This window comes from Protopterus annectens, chromosome 4.part0 (genome assembly GCF_019279795.1).
Source record: "Protopterus annectens isolate FY-2018-M chromosome 4.part0, PAN1.0, whole genome shotgun sequence".
Classification (NCBI taxonomy): Eukaryota; Metazoa; Chordata; order Ceratodontiformes; family Protopteridae; genus Protopterus; species Protopterus annectens.
The window spans coordinates 1,621,215,590-1,621,241,967 of NC_056733.1; the positions used below are offsets into that span (position 1 = coordinate 1,621,215,590).

Sequence of the window (26,378 nt, forward strand, 5' to 3'; positions counted from 1 at the left end):
TCAACCTTCACAGGAAAAGCTGGCCTTTTTTCCAGATGTTCTTCAGAGACTTTTGTATCAAGGAACAATTCAGGAAGTTCTGGCTCCTCAAAAGGGAAATGGATTTTACTCCAGAATGTTTCTGGTTCCCAGGAAGGAAGACAACTGGAGACTCATTCTGGATATCTCTCAGCTCATCACCTTTCTAAAGTTTCCTACCATTCAGATGTTATCCCTTCAAACCTTGTTTCCTCTTCTTCTTCCTCAGACTTTCCTAGTTTCGCTGGATCTCAAGGATGCCTATCTCCACATCCCTATTCACCCCCTTACATTTCAGTGTTGCTTCCTTTCATTTTTAGTTCTATGCTTTGCCCTTTGGCCTTTCTACTGCTTCAAGGGTCTTCACCAAATGCCTTGCTCCTGTGATTGGGTTTTGCAAAATGATGGGAATACAGATCTTTCCTTATCTGGATGACCTACTTATTCAGGCTTCCTGTCCAGAGATTTTACTTCAGCATCTATACTATGCTGTTTGTTTTCTGCAAAGCCTGGTGCTTACAGTAAATTCATAAAAGTCCTTTCTATCTCCTTCTCAGGATCATGATTTTCTTGGGTGCATGCTCAAGACTGTTCCAATGCTGGCATCTTTGCCTTTACCTTAGGCTTTAACTCTGATGACATTATTTCAATCCCTTCTTCCTCTGGCTTCCATTACAGCCAGGGAGTTTCTAAGAGCTCTGGGATACATGGCTTTCACCATTCCTATGCCTTCTCTGGCCGGGCTTTATATAAGAAATCTCCATTGGTTCCTAAAGTCAGTCTGGCTTCAACATTCTGATCCTTTAGTTTCCCCTTCTCTCATGCCTCATGCTGGAGCATCAGTGGTGGATTCATCAATTGTCCATCAACCCAGGGCTTCCTTTTCAACCTCCAGTCCCCACTCAGGAACTCTTTTCAGATGCCTCAGATGTGGGGTGGGAGGGGGCTTCCTTCTGTCCCCTGAAAGTTCAGGGCCTTTGGTCTCTACATGAAAAGGAGGACCACATCAGTATCAAACAGATGAGAGGTATTCTCCAGGCCCTTCAGGCCTTTCATTCTCTTTTCCTTTCAGGGGCCCTCAAAATCTTCACTGACAGTACCATAGTGATGGGGTGTACCCACAAGCAAGAAAGGGCAAAGTCCTACCTCTTGTGCAGACTAGCTCTTCAGGTTTGGGATCTAACTGTCCAGTATCAGGTGACTCAAGACTGTTTATATTCTTTCAGATCAGAACATTGTGGCAGATTCACTGAACAGGTCCATAACACAAACTCACGAGTGGATGCTTCACAGATATGCTTTTCTGGACATTGTCCACCTGTGGGGCACTCCTCAAGTAGATCTTTTTTTTGCTTTCCCTTGGAACAGACAACTTCCTGTCTTTTGCACCAGAGTCCCATGTCCTTCTCTTTTTCCTGGAAGGAGATGTTTCTTTATGCTTTCTCTCCCCTTCCTGTCATGCCACGGTTTCTTTTCAGGATAGAACAGGATGCTCCCAAAAACTTGTTGGTGACTCCTTTTTGGCCCAGACAGCATTGATTCCCTCTTCTTCTGCATTTAGCCAAGGGCAATCATCACAAGTTACCTCACAGGGTGGATCTAGTCACACAAGGCAAGGGATATCTCATCCATCCTTACTTGTCCACTCTTCAACTGACACTGTAGGTAATAGGGTTTTGATCCCCTTTAGACACCTTTTCCTGAGGATGTGCTTTGGGTTCTGCAGGAGGCCGGGAAACCCTCTACTAGGAAATCTTATTTATCCAAATAGAACAGATTTTCTGTTTAGTGTCTTACTCGTAACCTGGATCCATTTTCTGTGGAAGTTCCCTTGGTTCTCTCTTATTTGTGTGAATTGCTCAATGCTGGGGTGGCATACTCTTCTGTTAAAGCCCATCTGTCATACATTTCTGATTGTCTGCCTTTGACTCCTCCTTTGGCTTCCAGATTGGGAAGTCAAACAGTTTGTTAAAGGCATACTTTATCTTAGGCCTACCTTGGAAGCCCATTCCCCCTTCCTGGGACCTTAAATTTGACCTGGAAAAAGTGACTCAGGCTCCTTTTTAGCCTGCAGCTTCAACTTCCTTACAGCATTGTTCTGGGAAGACTGTTCTTTTGGCCCTTACCTTAGCCAGGCATGTGTCTGAGCTGCAGGCCGTTATAGCTGTTCCTCCTTTTTCAAATTTTCCTAAGGACAGAGCGTCTCTTTGTACTAATTCTTCTTTTATGTCCAGGGTGTTTAATAGGTTATCTGTTAATCAATCTATTCATTTGCCCACTTTTTCCCTTCTATACAGTCTACTAGTGAGAAGGCTCTCCAAACCTTGGATTTGCATAGACAAGTCTGATACTATTTGGATAAAACTAAAGCCATTTGTAAATATGAGCAGCTTTTGTTTCCTTTCATTCTAGATTTTTAGGTTTGACTGTTTCTAAGCAAACTGTTTCTTCTTGGATATCTAATGCCATTTCCTTTTATTACTCCTTTCATGGGAAAAGCCTTCCTTCTTCTGTTAAGGCTCATTCTACCAGGGCTGTGGCTTTTTCTGGTATTTTATTTTCAAAGGATTGGATGCTAACTCCATTCTTGATTAGCTACTTCGACTTATGTACATACTTTTACTAAGCACTATAAGTTGGATGTAGTTTCCAAGGTTAGAGCCGGGTTTGCCAGGACTGTCCTGCATGGCTTTATTGAGGGTTCTGCTGGACCTTCCTCTTCCCAACTTTCTTCCTGAGCTTTTATGCTATCACTTCTGTAAGGAATACTGCAACAGTGATATGGAAGGATATAGTACAATTGTGTAAATCTTTCTGTAACACTAGATGTCATTCTTTTCACTGTTGCAGTATTAGCTCCCTGCGTTGTCTCCCTGTTTCTTTCTCCTTGTGGATGCACATGTTCCTCTTTTCTCTTTGGACTGTTGTTCCTCCTGTGGCTTTTCATTTCTGAGGATGGTACATCTGTGCATCACCTTTATACCCTACACTGTGCATGTGGAGCATAAATGTGACGTACAACATCCCTATTCCAGCCTAAGGCTTTGGTATATTGGCTGGACATTGGCTATCCTTGGAAGGGGATCCCTAGTGTAAGGAATACTGCAGCAGTGAAGCGAAGGACATCTACTGTTATGGTAAGATTTTACGCAACTGTACTTTCCATCGGCATCATTTGTGTTGCACATCAGTGCATTTTCCATATTGGATACTAAACCTTGGAAGTCTATTTTTATCATATTTCACTGAGGCCTGCCTTGCTTTCCTTCATAAAATCTCTGAAATCATTTACCCTGCATATTTGTACATGGTACAGCTCAGCAGGGACAGACCACACTAACTTATAGTTTAAAATAAATGCTATCTTTGAGACAATTCCTCCAAATTAGGAGCATTGCGTACTAAGAGGAACAACAAGGCTACTTTACTGCTTAAGTTATTTCCCAGTTCTACAAAACATGATAAGCTTTCTGTAGACTACTGCATCAGATGGTATATTGTCTGCAGCTTGAAATCTAAAAAAAAAAGTTGTTCACATCATCGTACTGTAAAATGTGTAAAAACTCCTTAATTGTTGAAATGCATGTATATTGTATGACTGACTTGAGTTTTAAACTATTTGTGACAAGGCTATGACTGAAATTGTACCCTTGTAACTCAGTCTATCTAGAAATAAGTAAATAAATTGACATTTTTAAGTTCAGTACTGCAGAAGACATGCTGTAATCATTTTTCTTTGTTGTTCATTTGTTTTTCAGATTCTCCCTTTGGAAAACAAGATGAAGAAACCCAAGCAGTTTCCATTTGTCCTTTATCTGGGAATGGCTATAGTTACCTTGCTTTATCTAAGTCTGGGAACACTTGGTTACCTTCGGTTTGGTGAGCATATCCAGGCAAGCATAACTCTAAATCTGCCTAATTGCTGGTAAGTTGTACCCAGTGACAAAAAGTTATAAGCCTTATCTATTTTCATGATATGAACTGTGGTATATTAGAAATAAACGCAGTGTGACTCCCCAGTCTAACCCCTTTCATCGTTTGGCAGGAGAGTGCCATTATTTATTCAGTCACATGTGATTTCCTTTTATTTTAACCCATTTTTATCTCACTGACAGCCTGGGTGAGTGATACTACCACAATGTTGTGCCTGGAGATTTGCACATTCCTGCTCATGTATATATGCCATAGCTTGTGTTGTTCACATTGCTTTGTCGGTGCATGTACTCAGACCTCTATGTTGCATTGCTGGTACACCCAATGTCCACTAGGTGTCAGACTTGCAGTGGAGCAGGCTGTCACCCCTCTCTCCAGGATGGATAAGCTGGTGATAGCCACTCATTCCCATCTTCTCTAACCTTCAGCAACCTAGCTGCCATTGTAACTCATGTTATCTGAGTTACAGTTAGGGCTGCATTACTGTGTGGCATGGAGACCTTGCTGTATAATGTCTGTACATATATAATAGATTTGCAAGCACCCATTGCAAAACCTTATTGAAATAAAACACTTTGAAATGAATGTTGAACAGGGAAGTTATAGCACTGTTACAGACCTTTGTATCTGAAAAAAATATTGAAAGCTTTTAGTTAAGTATGTGAGTATTGTTTCAATCTTTGATGTTAGCCAGAAGTGCGCTTTGCAGCACCCACAGTCTGCCCAGTATTGACTCTTTCTGAAATTCATATTGAGTTGTATGTGTCAATAGCATATCTAAGTATGATTGTCAATTCTTTTTTTTATAAGACCCGTTGCTCCTACTTCTATTGGAACTGTGTGGGTATCCTTCCTTCACATTGCCATCATTTCTGTCTCCAAACCCTGATATTTTATGACTTTGTGTCTCTGTAAGTAAGAGACTGTAGTCACTGGGTGATCAATGCTACTTTTGTCTTCTTTTCATGGACTACTATATATGTTTTTTTTTTTGCATCTCTTTTTTGAACTGTTGGTAAACGGTGATCCCATGTGGTATAAATTTCATCATTTTCTATAATGCTTTGTGGTTCCTGTTTCCAGTGTCTTTCAGCTACTTCAATATTATAATGTTTGCACAATCCCCAATTCAACAATCTTGCCACAATGTTATGCCTTTCAGTGTAGAGTCCTTCTATCATTAGTATATCACACCCAGCAACAAGATGTGTGAGTGTTTCCAATTCTGTTTTACAAAACCTACATTTGTCTGTTTCTCTCACATGTTCCATGGACTTTGTAAACCAACGTGCACGTAGCCCACTATCTTAGGCAGCCAATATTAACTCTTCATTTTTTGGTTTAAATTCTCTTCTCCTTAACCATTCCTGCATTTCTTCCTGATCAACATGAGGTTCTTCCAGACATTTCTATACTTGCAACTATATTTATGCATTTTCCACATTTCTTTCCTTCTCATCTGATCCTTCACCTTATATTCTTTTTTGTTTTTTTGGCATATCCAGTTGCTGCCTGACTTTTATTTACTTCTGGGTTTATTTACATTCCTGCTTCACGCCAATATGCTTCTGCTAAATTCTGCAGGGAAGTCATCTTAGACTTATTCTCCTCATGATTTAAAACTTTCACTATATTTGGGTCTTGAGTTCAACAGGTATGTCTGCATTCCTATGATTGTAGATCGATGCATGTAATCAGTTTCAAGGAGGTCCATATCGCCTTCAGAATGGGGAATATATGGCCATGTTATGTAGTCCAATCTCGCCTACATTCTTACCCGTGGGTTCGGCTCCGACTCGGCCAACTTTTTTAGCTTGAAGTCTTTCTATTGGCTGGGCTAAGATGGTATCCCATGCTGCACTGCTCTCTATCCCCAGATCTCGTTTGTTGCTCGTGTAGCTCGGACGTGGTCTCGCTCTTGGCTGTGGCTAAGTACCCCTTTTCTTCCTTATCAGAGAAATTTGTTGCAAACAAAAAGCTATTTTAATAGCTATTGTGTGTTCTTGTCTTGTCTTGTGAAAAAATTGTGTTTTGGATCGTTTTTTTCTTGGTATCCCACTAGCTGTTTCCAGCGAGCTAGGCCCGTTTTCAGTTAGAGGACCTAGTCTGTCCCCTTGCTTTCCTTGTTTCAGTAAAGTTTACCAGGACTATAAACCATTTATAAGTTAGAGGCCCTTGTGTTTGTGTCTAAGGAATGTTTAACTTTGAGATCTTGTAGTTTTTGTTTGTTGTAGGTTTTTCCCACCTTGTGACTGTTTCACCGTTGGTCCTTTTATTCAGTGTTTGATTGTCTTGGTGCTTTATTATTGTTGATTAACTATGTCCAAAGATACTAAGGAGCACAAGCCCTCGGGCTTCAAGAAGTGCTGTAGGTGCAGTTATAAAATGTCCATTACCGATGGACACTCTGTCTGTGTATATTGTCTGGGAGCGTTTCATCTCCAGGAGTCATGCAGCTTCTGTCATGCCTTTAGTCCGTGAGTTCTTCAGGAAAGGAAGAATAAATTGATTTTGAAGGGACTTCTGAAACCCTCCTTCGAGGAGGGTCTGGAGAGTGCTTCCAGCTCCAAGGCTAAATCCTCTAAATCAAAAAAGAGATCTCCGGCTCCATTAGTCTCCTCAGAGCCACCGGAGAAAATAGCAAAGTTTGCTTCGACATCCTCAGCTCCATTGTCCTCGGGGGGGCTGCAGGAAGTGTCAGTTGTTATGGAACCTGCTTCGGCTCCAATTTTCTTGGAACCTGTTCGGAGCCGATCGCCTAGCATTGGGCCAGTATCCCCTCCTCGCAGGTCCCCTTCGGAGAGGAGGTCTCGATCTCCTTCTCTATCCTCTAAATCCTCCAGGACCTTATCAGATGTGGACGTCGATAGAGTGATGCAGAGACTCCTTCAGTCACCGGTATTGGCAAAATTGTTCTCGGCTCCGACCCAGTCGGCTCTGGAGCTGATCCCTCAACCCGCTTCGATACTTCCTCCGAGCACACCTCAGCTTTTGGAGCAAGAGTGCTCGGCTCCATGTGATGTCTCTAGGTCAGTTCCAACAGTCCCTCCTGGCTTATCGGTGCCGTCAGCTCTGAACCCGTCGGCGCCGTCCACGGGGTTCGGGACTCAGGATTCTTTGGTCGGACCCGAGGGAGAGGCTTCGGGACACCTCTCCACTCCTAGTCTCCCTCTCGGTGCTTCGGTGTGGGGAAGTTTGACTCCTGTCATGGCTTCGGAGGCTAGTCGTTCTTCGGACTCGGGGGGACCAGCCTTCGAGGCCATGCGGAGCGTGCTGCCAGGTCGTCAGCAGCATCATGCGAGTCGGTCATTCTGTCCCCTACTACACCGGTGCAGGTCTCTGATCACCATCTATCTCTAGACAGCAGAGCCCCAAGGCCTCAGGGTACCCCCATGAGTGGTCCCCACATTTCTGAAGGCCCCTCAGAGTTTTTGCCAGAGGAGCCACCCAGAAAGAAAACGTGCAAGAGGAAGCACATAGATTCCCAGGATGAGTCTCTCACATCAGACACCGACCTCAAGGAATGGAGGGGTCCCCCAAGTCATCCTCTGAGGATGTTTCTTTCTCTGACATCCTAGAGATTTTGAAACAAAGGGGTGACTGGCCATCCAAAGCCTCCTCCGAGGAGGAGTCGGTCTTCCTGAAGGCCTTTGGTGCTCAGCCCTCCGCCTCCTGGGTATCTCCACCCTTCGATGAGCTTCTGGATTTGGTTTGTCGAAGGGTGGGGGAAACCCCTGACTCTGCGTAACCAGTCCCCAGGACACCCAATACATTGTTGTCTGCTCCCCCTGGTAAGGAATTTCTGTCCAAGGGGAAGTCCCTGTGGATGCCATGGTGGTGGCAGCTGCTACTCAAAAGGAATTAGCTGAGACTTCTTCCACCGTCCATCCCCCTAGCAAGAAGTCTAGGACCATGGACCGGTACGGGAAGTGTACCTTTTCTTCAGCGACCTTTACCTTATGGTCACTGAATTATTTATCACACTTTACACGGATCCAGAGAGATCTCCTCTAGGAACTTGGAGATACTCTCACGGGTAACGTTTCTGAGGTGGTGGCCCAGACGATCAACGCTCAGATGTCTACCCTCAGTTCCATTGCAAAACTCCTCTATGAGGCTAATCTCGTATGCAGCCGAAGGAGCGGGTAGGGCAGCAAGTTCAGGAGTTGCTCTTAGGAGACAGACCTGGATGCGCCTTTGTCATTTCGCGGAGGCCTTCAAGTCTTCATTCACCAACGCCCCTTTTGATGGTTCCTCTTTGTTCAGAACCAAGGTGAAAGACACTCTCACCAGGTGCGAGCAGGAGGGAAAAACTCTGTCTGCTGTAGGAGTCCGTTTTTCCCTTCCCTCTAGGCCTTATCCCAAGGCCCAGAGAGGTGGCAAAATGTGGTTCAAGAAATCACAGAGGTTTTTTCCCGGTGCACAAGGTGAGTCTCCCTCCAGAGACAGGGGAGGGGGTGGTTATTCAGGAAGATGCTGCCCTAGGGGCAGAGGAGGCCCCCGCAATTCGGGAGACCGCAATTCCTTTTGTGGTACTCCCTACCACCGCTCCTGATGGGAGGCCCAACTGTGCGTTTCCGGAGCCAGTTGGGGGTCGAATCTCATTATACCCGGAAGCCTGGCAAGACATCACCCAGGAGCAATGGTTTCTACGAATAATTTCCAGAGGATATGTCATTCCCTTTTCGTCAAATCCCCCTCCAGTCAAGAAAATCCCGGATGTTCCACCCAGTCAAAGGGATTACGCAGCTTTAGAAGTTTCAAAGCTGCTAGAAAAAGGAGACATCCAACATGTCCCCTCAGACCAGATCGGATTAGGGACTTGCTCCAGATTCTTTTTGGTGCCAAAAGGACAGGGGACCTGAGACCCATATTGGATCTCAGCCGATTGAACACCCACGTGCAAAAGTCCAAGTTCTGAATGGTCACATTGCAGTCTATTCTCTCATTGTTGGGAAAAGAAGTGTGGATGTGCTCCATCAACCTCAAGGATGCTTACTACCACATAAAGATGGACAGGGCATCCAGAAGTCACCTACGCTTCCAGCTGGGAGCCAGTCATTTTCAGTTTCAAGCCCTGCCCTTTGTTCTCACCACAGCCCCCAGGGTGTTTACCAAATGCATGGCAGTGGTGACTGCTCACTTGAGACGTTGGGGATTCCAAGTGTTTCCGTATCTGGATGACTGGCTCCTTACTGCCACCAGCAGGCATCTACTACTTCAGACCAGGGACGCTACTATCAACCTGTGTCAACAGTTGGGCATCACATTGAACTGGGAAAAATCTGCCTTGTTGCCCTCACAGCGTGTCACTTTTATAGGCGTGGAACTAGACACCGTCCTCATGCGGGCATTTCTACCACAGGAAAGAATCAGAGTCCTACAACAACAAGTTCACGCCTTGCTCTCTCTGAGAAGAGCGAAGGCAAGATGGGTCCTCCAACTGTTGGGGACGATGGCCGTTACGATTATGTTAGTCCCTCTGACAAGGTTACATATGAGGCTCCTTCAGTGGCTTCTCTTTGCCCAGTGGTCTCCAACGTCTTCCACTTTCTCACCCTATTCTACTCACAGACAGGTGCAAACAGGATCTCAGTTGGTGGCTTCGCACCGACAACCTGAATGCAGGAAAGCCCTTCGTTCCTGTGTCCCCGATTGCCACGGTGACCACAGATGCCTCCCAGTTTGGGGGGGGGGGCATTATCTAGGCAGGACAGTCCAAGGCACTTGGCAAGAGCACGAGATGCATCTGCATATCAATGTCCTGGAGATGAGAGCTGTGCTACTAGCGTTGCAAGCACTTTAGAGTTTTCTTCTCCTCGGGACTATTGCAATCCACTCAGACAATATGTCAGTGGTGTGGTATCTGAACAAGCATGGAGGAACCAAGTCTTACCCCCTTTGCAGAGAGGCCATGCGAGTGTGGCAGTGGGCAGTGTCTTCCCAACGTTTTCTGGTGGCAACGCACATTCCGGGGAAGTCCAATGTGATCGCAGACAGGCTAAGCAGAGCTATTCTGATGCCTTATGAGTGGTCCCTGAACTGTCAAGTTGCGGAACAGATCTTCCGCAGGTGGGGTCAGCCTTGCTGTGACCTTTTTTCCAGTCCCCTCAATGCCAAATGCAGCAGCTACTTCACATTGATTCCCCCTCTAGTCCACGATTGGCTCTCCGGTCTGCTATATGCCTTCCCTCTGGTTCCCTTGCTGTCAAAGGTTATTCAGACAGCGCAATCCTTGGGAAGCAGAATGATTCTGATTGCCCCACACTGGCCTCATCAAATTTGGTTTCCCTTTCTCCATCCCTATCTCATGGATGCTCCTTGGATTCTGAACCCACAACCAGACTTACTGACACACACGTCAGGGCAGCTCCATCCCTCTCCTTGGACCCTCCGGTTGACAGCCTGGCTACTCCACTTCCGTCATTAGTTAGGCTTCATCATTTTTCGCCGGAGGTGGTTCATATTTTATCTTCCTCTCATAAGCCCTCGACCAGGGAGATTTATTTCAGCAAATGGAAGAGGTTTTCAATCTGGGCGCATACCAAAAAGATTGACCCTTACACAGCTCCAATTTCGTCTGTATTGGAGTTCTTATCTATGCTCTTTAACCAGGGTTCAGCTGCCGCAACCATTAAAGTCCAATTGGCAGCGATTTCTACCTTTCATGTCGCAGACGAGCCTAGCCTGATGGCACATAGACTCTGTAAGGCTTTCCTGAAGGGCACTTTGTTACTTTGTTCTCCGGTATCGGAACCTGTTATGCCTTGGGACCTAAACATTGTTCTACAGGGTCTTACTTCACCTCACTTTGAGCCTGCAGCCATTTGGAATTTAAAATTCGTAACTTGGAAGACTGTCTTTAGTAGCCATCACGTCAGCCAGAAGCATTTCGGAGCTTCAAGCTTTATCAATCAAACCCCCTTATTTGATTTTTCATAAGGACAGGGTTTCTCTCAGACCGTACCCCTCCTTTCTTCCCAAAGTGGCGTCAGTCAGTAACCTTAACCAATCTATTGAATTGCCAGTGTTCTTTCCCTAGTTCTCAAACAAGGCAGAATTCAAATTTCATCAATTGGACGTGCACAGACAATTACGTTTTTATTTGCACAGAACGAAAGACCTCAGAAAATCTGATCAGTTGTTTGTTTCCTTTTCGGAAAACAGAATTGGGTCTCCTGTCTCCAAAGTCATGTTGTCCAGGTGGATTTCCAGCTGTATTGCTTTCATTTATTCCTCAGGGGGTAAAGATTTACCGTTCCGGGTGAAGGCTCACTCTACTCTGTCTGTGTCTACATCTACAGCCTTTCAGGCCAGATTGTCTATGGATGATATTTGTGCTGCGGCTACTTGGGCATCTCCTCACACCTATGTTACTCATTACAAGTTGGATGTGGTATCTAGGGGCAGGTCTTCCTTTGGTTCCACAGTGCTCAGGAGTATTTTCCACTGAGCCTCCCAGGATTTAGGTGCTAGGGATGCTGTCCCATGGGTAAGAATGTAGGCGAGATTGGACTACATAATATCAAGAAGTTATGTACTCACCATAACGTTCGATGTATGTAGTCCATCTCGCCTCACATTCTTACTTATCCCCCCTCCTTCCCCCGTCCTGGAGGATCTGGAGGTTAGGTCTGGTTTTAGAGTTCCCTTCATTCTTGGTTTGTTCTTCCTTTCCTTACGTGTTATGCATGGAGAATGAGTGCTGGGGCTCTCAGCAAACTAGATCTGAGGATAGAGAGCAGTGCAGCATGGGATACCATCTTAGCCCAGCCAATAGAAAGACTTCGAGCTAAAAAAGTTGGCCGAGTTGGAGCCGACATTCGGCTCCGAACCCACGGGTAAGAATGTGAGGCGCGATGGACTACATATATCGAACGTTATGGTGAGTACATAACTTCTTGTTCGTATACACTGATTTTTATAAATCATTTGATAAGCATGAAGCATCCTTCTTTTTCCTGTCCAACAGATCCAACACCTTTTGGGGCCAGTCACTCCAAAACTGTAAGTTAGGACAGGGAGAGCAAACTGATTTGTTGCTTGGACTTTGTTCCTAGATGTTAGTGCTGTTTTCAGTATTAGTTTTAGTCTTCTAAAATATTCCTTAGTAAGTTTTATTCACATTTGTTCATATTTTATTGTTGACCCTTTGTCAGTTGACAAATATTTGTATACTTCCTCTTGCTCAAGTTCTTTTATATCACATTCCTGTCCCATGCTAATGTTTTCTTGGTACTGCAGCTTTCCTGTGTTAAAGGTTCCTTTTGCACATTTATCAAGACCAAATGACATTTTTATGTCATCTAAAAAGGGTTTTGTTTACTTGCAGTTGTGCTTTCAGTTCCTCATCTGATGAAATATACAGTTTTAAATCATCCACAAAAAAAGATGTGAAGTCTTTATACTTTGTTGTTTTCTGGGAACCAAATTGTAGCCATGACCTAATCTGTTAAGTAGACAACTTAATGGGTTAAGGGCAGGACAAAAGAGCATCAGTGACCAAGAGTCATTCTGGAATATCCCCCATTGAATTTTTTACCCCTGGAATTATAATTTGTCCTTTATCATGGCTTAACTGCATAGTGGCTTACCACTGTTTCATGGACATTGTAATGTAATCGATCAGTATAGGGTGTATCTTGTACATTTTTAAGCACTCTTTTATCCATGAATGTGGAATACTGTCAAATGCATTTTTGTAGTCTATCCATACCACACTTAAATTCTTCTCCTTTTACAGTTCTCCATTATGACTGTATTTAACAACAAGAAGTTAGGCACTGCATCCGGGCCTGGGGTTTTCCGATTAGGAGCTTTTCTTGTTTCAGTCTCTCTGGCCGTTACTTCATCCCATTTCATATCCTGTACAGTTGAAATTCTTATTCTTTATTTTACTTCTGTCCATTCAGCATCTTTATGATGTATCACAGGATCTTTGTAGCTATTTTTCCAAAACGGATCCATTTCTTCTTTTTTTTGTGGTGTTTCAATTCCTTTTACCTTGTTTCCAGTTCTGTATAAAACGTTTTTGGGTCATCGATAAATTCCTTATTTTCTACTTTTCCTTTATATTTATCTGTATATCTTCTACGTTTTTCTGTCTGTGCTGATATTTTTTGTTCATTATTTGAAATAGTGCACAATAAGTCCTGATGTGTTTTGATACTGTGCATTGCTTTTATCATGTCTGTCTTTCTGAGTATCTTTCCTTCTTCTATACTCTTCTAGCAGTCACAGTTCTTTTCTTAATTGTTTTATAGTTTTCTCTATTCGATGCATGATGACATTTGATTTATCCTCTTCCTTTCCCTTACTGCTTTGTGTTTTTGTGGTAAGACTTCATCATTTAATAATTTAGCTGCACAGTATGTCCATTTACTTCTGTTATAACTCATGAATCTCATTGAATAGTGCTACTTACTGTGTTCATTTGTTTTATCAAACTTCTAACTTTTGGGGTTTTATTGGCTTTTTATAGTGTGGATGCTGCGGTAGCGTTGTCGCCTCACAGTAAGACATTGTCCTGTTCGATTCTCAGCTAAAGCATCTTCTGTGTGGAGACATGCGTGAATGGGTGTACCTTCGATGAAGGTTGTGCATCAGGGCTGGCAACTCGGTACGTAAAAATCTACTGCCAATCATTAGCGGACCGGAGTTCCGCTGTGGCGACCCCTAACCGGGAAAAGCCAAAAGATACAACATTGGCTTTTTATAGTGTATTAATTTCATTGATCTTAATATGTCTGTCTGTGTCTGTTAAGTCAAGCAACTCTTCTCTTAAATCATTTTCTTCTAAACTAAGGGCATATTCTTTGTTCTCCATTTCCTGCAGGCATTCTATAGGAAGTTCCAGAGCATCTTCCTTTGCCTCATTCTCTTTAGATGTTCATCGTGTTTCACTGTTGCAGTCATCACTGTAGGCTTCTTCCTGCCGGCAGGCAGTCCTCGGTCAGCCAGAATCCCAAAGTCTGGATCCGGCGTCGGCTGTTCAGTCATGCTCCCTGACGTCAGAGCGCTAGGAGTACAAAGCTGCCAGCCGACGCCATGTTCTCCAGTCTTTCTTGCCGTGCAGTGAAAGCAGTTCAGAAGTGCCGGTCGGCTGACTCCTGATATTTTTTCGTGCTTCAGTCCGAAGACTTACTTCTTCTTCTCAAAGCTAAGTACCCCGTTGGGGAAACTTTTTTCTTGCTCCAGTCCGATTTCAGAAAAAGTTAATAACTGCATTTCTTGTGGGAAGCAAATACCGCATAAGGATTTCCATTCTTACTGTATTCCTTGTTTAGGCCCTGACCACGACGTAGCTAGTTGTCGGTTTTGTGCTAGATTTAACCAACATACGATTAAGCGAAGGTACGATTTTGCTTTTCACTACTTTGGTAGGCGATTTAATTATAAAATGTCGTCGGACGCTTCCGACTACCGGAGTTCACAAACGACGCAAGGATAAGGACAGGCCTCCGAGGTCCAAATCAGACGACGTTTTACAAGCGGAGCCAGCTACAGGTTTGGCCGTCGTTAGTGAGGTGCTTTCGCAGCCCCTGTTGTCGGCCATTTCAGAACCGATCGCCGAAATGGACTCCCTCGAGGAGCCAACTAGGCCTTCGAGCACTCCAGTTGCAGGACCTTCGAACAATGCTCCCACGGATGGGTCCGGAGCCGCTGTGCAGGTACCGGCTTCCGAGAGGGTTTTCAGGCCTACACAGCTTCTGATAAAGGCAAAGCCAAAGACAAAGGCAAAGACTCCTTCTAAATCTAAGACACCAGCCCAGGCCTCTTCTGATCCGGGACCCAAATCTCAGAAACAACTACTTAAAATGCCGGAGGACTTATTAACCATGATTAGGGGTTCACACCCCCCTCCAGACAAAAGGCCAAGGCAAGAATTGGATTATGAATCTTCTGATCATGCATCTATTTCTTCAGTGTCTTCCTCTGAACAGGAATATACTTTCCCTCCTTATGAGGATTCTGATGCTGAGGAATCCATTCCATCAGCTTCTCCCCCTGAGGATTTTTCTTTTGGGGAAACTTTACATGACATGAGGGAACATTTTCACTGGGAAGGACAGGAGTACTCGGAATCTAAGAGAAGGCTTAGAGAGTTCCTTCTTCTTCCCCAGCTATTCCTCCTATTTTGGATATTGTGGATGATGCCTTTTCTGAGGCTAATTTAACTCCTGACTTCTTTCCTCCAGCCCCTGCTAAGCCCGACAGATATTACAGGGTCCCTGACTCCCACCAGTTCCTTTACAAAAATCCTACTGCTGATCCAGAAACCATTTCTCAGGGTCCTAAGGGGGTTAAGGCCGCTTCTGCTAAAATCCCTATTCCGACAGATAAGGATTCCAGAGCTTTGGAGAGATGGGGCAAAAAAAAGTGTACACTTCTGCTACTTTATCTATTAGGGCTTTAAATTGTCAATTTCATATGCTAAAATATCAGCAATTTCTACTGTCTGTTATGAAACAAAAGCTGGGTACCATTACTGCATGTGCAGATAATAAGGAATTAACGATTTGATGCATGCCAGTGAACAAGTGGGGAAGCATGGTTTACACTGTGGTTTTGATGCCTTGGAGGCTTCTTGCAGGGCGGCTGCCTCTGGCACAGTCATTAGAAGGCATGCTTGGTTAAAGGAACAAAACTTACCTGATCAAGTGAAAGCAAAGTTACTGGATGCTCCTGTTCAGCATAATGTTTTGTTTGGGTCTAAGGCTGAAGAGGTGATAAAGAAAATGGAGGATAAGGCAAAATCCATGCAAACGGTTAAGGATTTCTTACAAGTTCAGCCCCCAAGATTTAGCAGAAATTGGCCAACTAAAAATTGGTCCTTTCCCAGCACGGACAGGCCTCAGAGGGGTAGATATAGGCACTCTAGAGAGAAGAGGGCCCAAGCACAGAACTCTTACAGACCTAGAGAGTGGAGTGCTTCCACCCCCAGGGGTGGAGAGGACAGACCTCAATCTTATAGAAAACAGGCTCAATGACTCCCCCTGCATGGCTCCAGGAACTTCTCTCCTGGAAGCCCCTCTAGGAGGAAAACACTCTCTTTTTCAACAAAATTGGACTTACATAACCCAAGACAAGTGGATTCTGGATGTAGTTTCAAGAGGTTACAAATTCCACTTTCATACCTTGCCAAGACCAAACGGATGGCCAGACCTACCAAAACACCAATGTTCAGAGGCATTAAACCAGGTGGGGATCCCTCATGGCTCTGAGGGTCATAGAACTGGTTCCACAATCAGAGACGGGCCAAAGTTTTTACTCAAGACTCTTTGTAGTTCCCAGAAAGCAAAATTCATGGAGACCCATCCTGGATCTGTCAGTCTTAAACACTTTCCTGGACATACCGAGGTTCAAGATGCTTACTCTGCAGCAGCTCCTGCCAATGTTGAGCAAAAATTCATGGATGGTGACATTGGATTTAAAGGAGGCTTACCTACACATCCCAATCAGACAGGAGTGCAGAAAATATCTCAGGTTCAAGGCCGGATCGAAACATTACCAATTCTCTGCACTGCCCTTTGGCTTCTCTACTGCGCCCAGGGTCTTCAAGTGCCTGGCACCAGTAGTAGCTTATTCCAGACTCAAGGGAATTCAAATTTACCCTTATCTGGACGACTGCCTTATTTAAGCAGACAGCAAGGATGTCTTATTCCAGCATCTGGAATTTGTTCAAAATCTTGTCAAGTACCTGGGATTCATTGTGAACATAAAAAAGTCAAATTTGACACCCACACAACAGATAACTTTTCTGGGTGCTCTTCTAAACACAACAACCCAGATGGCATTCCTGACATCCAAAAAACAACTGCAGCTGGCTTCAACTTTCAAAACCTTGGCGTCAATAACTCAGCTAACTGCAAGGAAATTCCTGCAGGCTTTGGGTTACATGGCCTCCTGCATCCTTCTCATACCAAATGCAAGACTACATATGAGAAAAATACAATGGTACCTAAAAAGTGTATGGTCCCAGCATTGCCACAGTCTAGACACACAGATTGCTGTCTTGCCTTGTCTACAAAAGGAATTCCATTGGTGGACCATGGCATGTCTTCACAACAAAGGGAAAGCCTTCAGTCTGCCTCCAGCCAGCCAAGTGTGAACCACGGACGCCTCGGATTACGCATAGGAAGCCCACTTGCAGGGAAAAGATCTGCAAGGTTTTTGGACAGAGGATCAGAAGCACCTACATATCAATTTAAAAGAGATGTTAGCTGTACAGAATGCCCTCTTGGCTTTCAGGGATCTTCTACAACCAGGACAACTACTGATACGGACAGACAACACCACAGTGATGTGGTACATAAACAAGCAAGGGGGTTCACACTCCTACCCCCTTTGCAGACTAGCCATGACTCTTTGGAACACAGCTCTAGCTTGCAAAGTGGATCTACAAGCTCAGTTTCTGCCAGGGAAACAAAATATTCTGGCAGACAGCCTGAGCAAGAACCTGTCAGACCCACATGAGTGGATGCCAGACACCCAAATATTCAAGATGATTACAGAAGCCTGGGGCTGCCCGGACATAGATCTATTTGCATCCCCCCTAAACCACCAGTTACAGATTTTTTGCACAAGGACATTTCACAAACTAGCATGGAAAGTGGATGCACTATCATTCAGCTGGAGAAACCTCTCTGGGTATGCCTTTCTGCCACTACCTCTTCTTCCACGGGTGTTATTAAAGATCAAGCAGGACAAGCCCAAGATGATGATTTTACTGGCACCGCATTGGCCTCGTCAATTTTGGTACTCAACACTGATGAATCTATCCCAGAAGCCACCTTGGATTTTACCTCAGATTCCAAATCTTTTGTCCCAACACCAGGGCCAGGTTCTGCACTCTCATGTCAAAACTCTCAGCCTGGCGAGTTCAGGGTCTATGATTAATCCTTTCCTTCCCAAACAGGTCATGGATGTCATCTTAGAAGCCAGATGGCCTAGCACTAGAAAATCTTATGCAGGTAAATGGAAGTTATTTTGCACCTGGATGCATGCTCAGGATTCGGATCCCCTCATTCCTAACATACCACTGATTTTGCTTTACCTGACAGACATGCTACATAAGGGTTTATCCTTCTCCTCCATAAAAATACATGCCTCAGCTATCTCTGCACATTACAATACAGATCCTCCAATCTTTTCACATCCACTTCTGAAACAATATCTCAGAGGAGCAAAGAATTTAAGGCCCCCTAGGACACCACCCATACCTGCCTGGGACCTCAACTATGTTCTGGAAAAACTCACTCTGCCTCCTTTTGAGCCTGCTGCCACATCTGATCTTAAGTATTTATCATGGAAGACAGCTATCCTGCTGGCTTTGACTTCAGCCAGGAGAGTCTCGGAGTTACAAGCACTCATGGCTGTGGAACCTTCTATTATTTTTCACCAAGACAGGGTGTCTTTAAGGACTAATCCTACTTTCATGCCTAAAGTGGTTTCCATAGTGGCTTTAAATCAAACTATTCACCTGCCAACTTTTTTCACTAATCCACAAAATAAGGGGAAAGGATCTTGCATTCCTTGGATGTACACAGACAACTTCGTTTTTACCTGGACAGAACCAAGGATATCAGGAAAACAGAGCAACTGTTTGTTTCTTATGCAACAAATTCCCAAGGCAAAGCTATTTCAAAACAGACCATTTCTAAATGGATTGCTCATGGAATCAGATTTTGTTACTCTCATCATGGAAAGCAAATCCCAGGAAAAAATAGGACTCGCTCTACCAGAGCTACTGCTACTTCAGCTGCCTTTCTCAGGGGAGTACCTACCAAAGATATTTTGGAAGCTGCAACTTGGAGTTCAGTGCATACTTTCTCTAAGCACTACAATCTCCCTCTTTACTCTAAGTCTAGGGCAGGCTTTGCGTCTGCAGTCTTGCAGGGCCTTCTAGCCGCCCCTTCTACTCTATAACCACCACACTTTATCTCAGCTTTGGGATTCAGCCCTACAGTGATGACTGCAACAGTGAAACATGATGAACATAGTACAGTTGTGTACACTTACCATAAATGTAGATGTTCGAGTGTCTTCACTGTTGCAGTCTGGGTTACCCTCCCTCCTGACCCCTCTTATATTTTCATTAGTGTAGTTTCCTACGTCACCCTTCTTCTGAGGTGTATTTGCTTCAGGGTATGGGGTTTGTTGTATGTTACTTTTTTGTTTTACTATTAGCCTTCATTTTTGGGCACCTGACATCTGGGGCAAGAAAAACTGGAGAACATGGTGTCAGCTGGCAGCTTTGTACTCCTAGCGCTCTGACGTCAGGGAGCATGACTGAACAGCCGATGCCGGACCCAGACTTTGAGATTCTGGCCGACCGAGGACTGCCTGCCGGCAGGAAGAACCCTACAGTGATGACTGCAACAGTGAAGACACTCGAACATCTACATTTATGGTAGGTGTACACAACTGTACTTTTCATCCACTGTCATTTGTTGCTCTTTCATATGGGATCTCATAGTTAACCTCAGTTTCCTGTTCCTTCCCTTGCTGTGCAACTGAACTTTTGTACTGGTTTTCTATGGAAGGCTTCAAAGTATCTTCATATGGCAATTAATCAGATGCTTCCCACTCCAGTTGTTTCTCCTTAATTTAGGGATCCATTGCTCTATCCTGCTGTGATTTTCTATACTAAATCCTTCACTTTGCAAGTAATCCACAACCTCAACTTCTATTTCTTTAACTTCTGCTTTTCCTATTTGTTTTCTTATTTTTTGTATTGTAAAATGTTCAATATCAGGATGCCTTTGCCTATATTTCTCTTCAAGTATCTTTGGTGCTGCTCTTTTTGCATTGATTAGTTTTGCTTTCTCCTTTGCATAAATATTGCACTATATTGCATCTGTTTTTCTTTCCCATGTCCATATTTCATCTTCAGACGTCTCCTGCTCCTCCTTGGGGGACTCGTTATTCCATCATGCTGTGATATAACCTGTGTTAAACTTTCTGTACTAAGTCCTTCACTTCGCAGATATTCCAAAACTTCATAGATATTCCACGAAGGTCCATAATGATTCTTTCCATGACCTTGCAGATGAGGCTAGTCAAGCTTATGGGTCTATAATTCCCAGTGTTGACTGATGGTCCCCCTTTGTGTTTCAGGATTACTGTTGCTCTTCTTCATGCTGCCAGAACCTAGCCAGTTTACAGGCTATTGTTAAATAGGGATCCAAGTAAATCTGCTAGGTCATGTTTTAAGTTGTTCAAAAGGCAACTTCTGGTGTCGTCTGCTCCCATTGATGCCGTGTTTTTGGCCTTGGAGAATGTATAGATGACCTGCTGTCTTGAGATAAAAAGCTGAAGAATGGTGGCAGGTATACTTTGAGGGATGACTGGTGGGGATGGCAGGGGGCGAAGTTTGCTCCAAATCTGTCAGCTAACAGGTTTGCTGTTCCAGTTGAGTATGGGTGGTGCCACCCACAACCAGTTCAGCACATAGCTGGATATTCCCCTGTAGATTTCTGACATAGTTGAAGAATGCCTCATGATCATCTTTAATTAGGGAAGCTATTTTTGCATTGTAATTAGCGTTGGAGACTTGACTTGACTTGACAAGATCTCTAATTTATTTAGGCTAGACAGGGATTTCTTCCTCTGCTGAGCCAGTTCCCTCTTGTTTTTGGCCGTTAGTTTCCTGTTTTGTTGTACGGCCTGTTTATACTAGGGAATAAGGCAACCTCCGTTCTTCTTATAAATATTTTGATTTAATGATCCACCACAGGGAAATGAAACACCATCCAGTAGCAAAAAACCACAGCAAAAACAGCAACACCAAGAGCATAAACGCCAATAGATTCCACTGCGTTTTCGTTTCAGAAACTTCTTCCGATGAAACAGAATACAAACTGAAGTTTCATGAAGCTCTTAAATACTATCTACATTGAAGTTAATCACATAATTCAATGATTAATTGCCCAATTAAACAATTAAAAGTGCCAATACCATGTAAGGATTTCCTGTATAAGGTTTAACTCTTTAATTCTTTTTAAATAAGAAACTCCCTTGGTTTAAAATTTTAAAAAACTTACTAGTGACACATAATCATGACAAAGTAAAAAAGTTAAAAATGTTAATGTTAAAAACACAACACAGTACACTCACAATACGTATTTAAAAACAATTATTATACATATCTTGGAACAAACAACTGTATCTAGTTCTAAAACTAATAGTGCCATCTAAGGGGCATAGTTTGTATTACTCCCTAATAAACAGTTATTTATGCAACTCTAAATCAGAAATAATTTTCCATTTAAAAAAATATTATTAATAAGGATTTTTTAGATATATAAATGAACAAAGTTATAAAAAGGGTTATATAGAATAATATAACAGGTAAACAAGTTATATTGTTCTAACAATCGAACTGTTGGTCCCTATAAGGGTGACTAAAATTGTTCATTATTAGAGTTTGGTAGCTCTCATCTTCAAAACTGGGGTTATGGAGATAGTCTCATTTAACCCGGGGAATTTATTCCCTTCTAGGTCCAATTGCCATACCAATTCCTTATATTCGATCAAAGTTTGCCATGGACCACCCCTCGGATCCATTTCTACCACATCTAACACGAAAAAAGTATAGGAAGCTCCATCACAATTTAATAAGTGCCTGTACAAGGCATTATTGCCATTTTGATTTTTAATATCATAACAATGTTCGTAAATCCTATTTCTTAACTTTCTCTCTGATTTACCAACGTAAAATGCCTCACACTTAGTGCATGTAGCTAAGTATACTATACCCTTCGTTTGACAATTAGCGAAATGCTTGCTGGCAATTAAAGTGTCCCTACTCTTGAGGTAAACTGTATCCCTCGATGCCACAAAAGGACACTGGTTGCATCTACCACACTTGTGGGTACCAACCCTACCTTCCCTAGTGGACCCACTTAGTTTTTTCCTTTCTAATACATTTTTTATATTTTTCCCTTTCCTAAAGGTACATTTAAATGGTTTGTTAAAAATTCCTTTTAAGTCCGAGAATTCACCAAAATTATTCCATTCGTTTTCAACCATCTTTCTGATTTTGTATGCTTCTCCACTAAAATCCATCACAAAATTACCACTTTCATTGTTAGTTTCCTTGTTATTGTCTATCTGCCAATTCATTTCCCCTAATATGGGCTTAAATTTGTTAGCTCTTCCTATCTTAACTTCATTCTCAATTTCTTTTATTAAGTAAGGGGGGTAACCTCTAGCTACAAACATCTTCATCAACATCTCACATTCTACCTCAAAGTCCTCTTCTCTAGAGCACATACGGCTCCCCCTCACATACTGGCCCTTTATAATCCCTTTCTTTTGATGGTATGGATGTGCACTATCAAAGGCCAAGAACGAATTTGAATAAGATTGCTTTCTAAACACTTTAGAATAAAAATTCTCTTGTCCTTTCCCTATAAAAATATCAAGATATCTTAGACAACTTGGGTCTTTCACGTAAGTGAATTTCAAAAAAGAGGTGGTGTGACTTAAATATTCATAAAATACTGTAAATTCTGCATCGGTTCCTACCCATAGGAAAACCATATCGTCTAGATATCTTTTATATAGTTTCCAGCACTTCTTGTAAGGTGAGTTGATGACAAATTTATTCTTCCAAGCTGACATAATTATATTGGAGTAAATGGGGGCCTCTTGCTAAATGGTTGGATGAAAAGCTAAAAGTGGTGGTTAAGGAAAGTTCTGGGATAGTGAAAGACTCTTGGGACCTATTGAAAAATATGAATAAGGATATTTTTGATGAGAATATTATATTCATAACAATGGACATAGTGGATTTATTTTCTTCCATCCCCTTTGTAGAAGGGTTAGAATGGTTTGAGGAGGGTTTGGTGAACTATGGTAAATTCACCAATAACGAGTTTAGGTTGATCTTGACCTTGATGGAATTAGTTGTAAGTAACAATTTCTTGTTTTTTGATGGCGAATTTTTTAAGCAGAAGCAAGGGATAGCGATGGGGGCAAGGTGTGCCCCCATTTACTCCAATATAATTATGTCAGCTTGGGAGAATAAATTTGTCATCAACTCACCTTACAAGAAGTGCTGGAAACTATATAAAAGATATCTAGACGATATGGTTTTCCTATGGGTAGGAACCGATGCAGAATTTACAGTATTTTATGAATATTTAAGTCACACCACCTCTTTTTTGAAATTCACTTACGTGAAAGACCCAAGTTGTCTAAGATATCTTGATATTTTTATAGGGAAAGGACAAGAGAATTTTTATTCTAAAGTGTTTAGAAAGCAATCTTATTCAAATTCGTTCTTGGCCTTTGATAGTGCACATCCATACCATCAAAAGAAAGGGATTATAAAGGGCCAGTATGTGAGGGGGAGCCGTATGTGCTCTAGAGAAGAGGACTTTGAGGTAGAATGTGAGATGTTGATGAAGATGTTTGTAGCTAGAGGTTACCCCCCTTACTTAATAAAAGAAATTGAGAATGAAGTTAAGATAGGAAGAGCTAACAAATTTAAGCCCATATTAGGGGAAATGAATTGGCAGATAGACAATAACAAGGAAACTAACAATGAAAGTGGTAATTTTGTGATGGATTTTAGTGGAGAAGCATACAAAATCAGAAAGATGGTTGAAAACGAATGGAATAATTTTGGTGAATTCTCGGACTTAAAGGAATTTTTAACAAACCATTTAAATGTACCTTTAGGAAAGGGAAAATATAAAAATGTATTAGAAAGGAAAAACTAAGTGGGTCCACTAGGAAGGTAGGGTTGGTACCCACAAGTGTGGTAGATGCAACCAGTGTCCTTTGTGGCATCGAGGGATACAGTTTACCTCAAGAGTAGGGACACTTTAATTGCCAGCAAGCATTTCGCTAATTGTCAAACGAAGGGTATAGTATACTTAGCTACATGCACTAAGTGTGAGGCATTTTACGTTGGTAAATCAGAGAGAAAGTTAAGAAATAGGATTTACGAACATTGTTATGATATTAAAAATCAAAATGGCAATAATGCCTTGTACAGGCACTTATTAAATTGTGATGGAGCTTCCTATACTTTTTTCGTGTTAGATGTGGTAGAAATGGATCCGAGGGGTGGTCCATGGCAAACTTTGATCGAATATAAGGAATTGGTATGGCAATTGGACCTAGAAGGGAATAAATTCCCCGGGTTAAATGAGACTATCTCCATAACCCCAGTTTTGAAGATGAGAGCTACCAAACTCTAATAATGAACAATTTTAGTCACCCTTATAGGGACCAACAGTTCGATTGTTAGAACAATATAACTTGTTTACCTGTTATATTATTCTATATAACCCTTTTTATAACTTTGTTCATTTATATATCTAAAAAATCCTTATTAATAATATTTTTTTTAAATGGAAAATTATTTCTGATTTAGAGTTGCATAAATAACTGTTTATTAGGGAGTAATACAAACTATGCCCCTTAGATGGCACTATTAGTTTTAGAACTAGATACAGTTGTTTGTTCTAAGATATGTATAATAATTGTTTTTAAATACGTATAGTGAGTGTACTGTGTGTGTTCTAACCATTAACATTTTAAACTTTTACTCTGTCATGATTATGTGTCACTAGTAAGTTTTTTAAAAAAATTTTAAACCAAGGGAGTTTCTTATTTAAAAAGAATTAAAGAGTTAAGCCTTATACAGGAAATCCTTACATGGTATTGGCACTTTTAATTGTTTAATTGGGCAATTAATCATTGAATTATGTGATTAACTTCAATGTAGATAGTATTTAAGAGCTTCATGAAACTTCAGTTTGTATTCTGTTTCATCGGAAGAAGTTTCTGAAAGCAGCAGTGGAATCTATTGGCGTTTATGCTCTTGGTGTTGCTGTTTTTGCTGTGGTTTTTTGCTACTGGATGGTGTTTCATTTCCCTGTGGTGGATCATTAAATCAAAATATTTATAAGAAGAACGGAGGTTGCCTTATTTCCTCAACAAGTATATTCTTCTTTTTTGGTGAAGTACTGTCTTTTATACTTGTCTCCTTTTTGCTGTTTATACTAGGGGCCCACCAGGGTGGCTTGCATATTCAGCAAGACCTGGTTTTAATCTGGTCAGGTACAGATGATTCTATCCAACTGCTTAAGAGGTTATATAGGGCATTGGTGTACACCTCTGCGTAGGAGTCCATGTTATCTCTGTTTGAGGGGGTTTTGAAACTTCTTATACCATTGGTTAGTAGGAACAAAACCACAAGTAGAATTCCAGTACTTGCAGTAACAAAATCCAAAAACAATCAGTAAGCCAAACCAACCACAGGTCCTCAAAATACACGTTTATTTGATCAAGTAAAATCATGGTAGAGTGCTTTCGTCTATTTACACAGACATCATCAGAACTATGAATGAAACTCTCACTTCCTTTTAAAGTTTCCTCGCTTCCTTCTAAAATGATTGAAACAACACACCCCCAGAAACAACCAATCAAAATGTAATTTTATGACATTATCTATTTACTGGCAAAGTGCCCGCCTTCAAGACTTATTTTAAACTTAAAGGTAAGAAAAAGCTGGAAAACAACTAGCAGGAAATTAGCAAAAAATTATTAGTTTGGCATTAAGAAAATAAACTGAACTAAAATAAAATACAGTAACCTCACATAAACCCAACATCAGCAATCACGATATACTGGCTCATTTTCTCAGTTCACTAATGATTGAAATGCTGTCATTGAGACCGGGTGAACTGGCTGCATCTAGTCTAAGTTGCCAAAACATTTACCAGTGTAAAAATTTGTTTTGCCAGTTCCCAGCATAAGGTGCCACCTGAATCTGTTCAAGTACTAAAGTTTGATTATATACAAAACATTAAAGCACACAGTGTTGACATTGGTGTTGGCCTTCTGACACACATGATTTTGTAGATTAACATTGTTTTGAAATATTGTGAAAATAGTATATGCATACCTTGCATAGATTTTTGCAGTGTCCCAAACAAGCCATGTACACCCCCTGCTGTCATACTTTATTGGAAAGCTCTCACACAGGTGTACAGTTTTCTCACTGATTTCTCTGATCTATCTTGCATGCTTACAGAACAATCACCCCTCTTTTGCCCATAACCCAAGTAATGTTTGGCAAATAAAATACCATTTGCTTCTGTAATTCTGCAGTATAAAATCAGTATATATAGACAGAATTTTGATACTAACTCCAGATTGTAGTTCATTGTCTACTGAAGAGCTTTCATGTTTTACGTTTTTTTTCTTAACTCATATTGTTTATCAGCTATTATTATAATATTATGAAGTGTGCGTCCAGTAGAGGATTTTGTAGAAAATCTCTCAGGATGCAAACATTTTCTTGGCATAGAAAACTTAAGTAAAACAAATGTATTAATTAGTTTCTTGTTCAGGATTGAATGCATTAATGTAGACAGGTAGTCCTTGTATACTGTCCACCATTTTGC

The 26,378-nt window shown here is 42.0% G+C and overlaps 1 protein-coding gene across 6 annotated transcripts in view; it reads left to right on the plus strand.

Annotated features, from left to right (window-relative positions):
* LOC122799976 (proton-coupled amino acid transporter 1-like) overlaps positions 1 to 26,378 on the plus strand; it is a 1,348,908-nt gene that overhangs the window by 722,115 nt on the left and 600,415 nt on the right. For all 6 annotated transcript variants that reach the window (XM_044069408.1, XM_044069412.1, XM_044069406.1 and 3 more), the window contains one exon: positions 3,777 to 3,943. In XM_044069408.1, the coding sequence (XP_043925343.1) occupies positions 3,777 to 3,943 (167 nt within the window). The remainder of the gene's footprint in view (positions 1 to 3,776; positions 3,944 to 26,378) is intronic.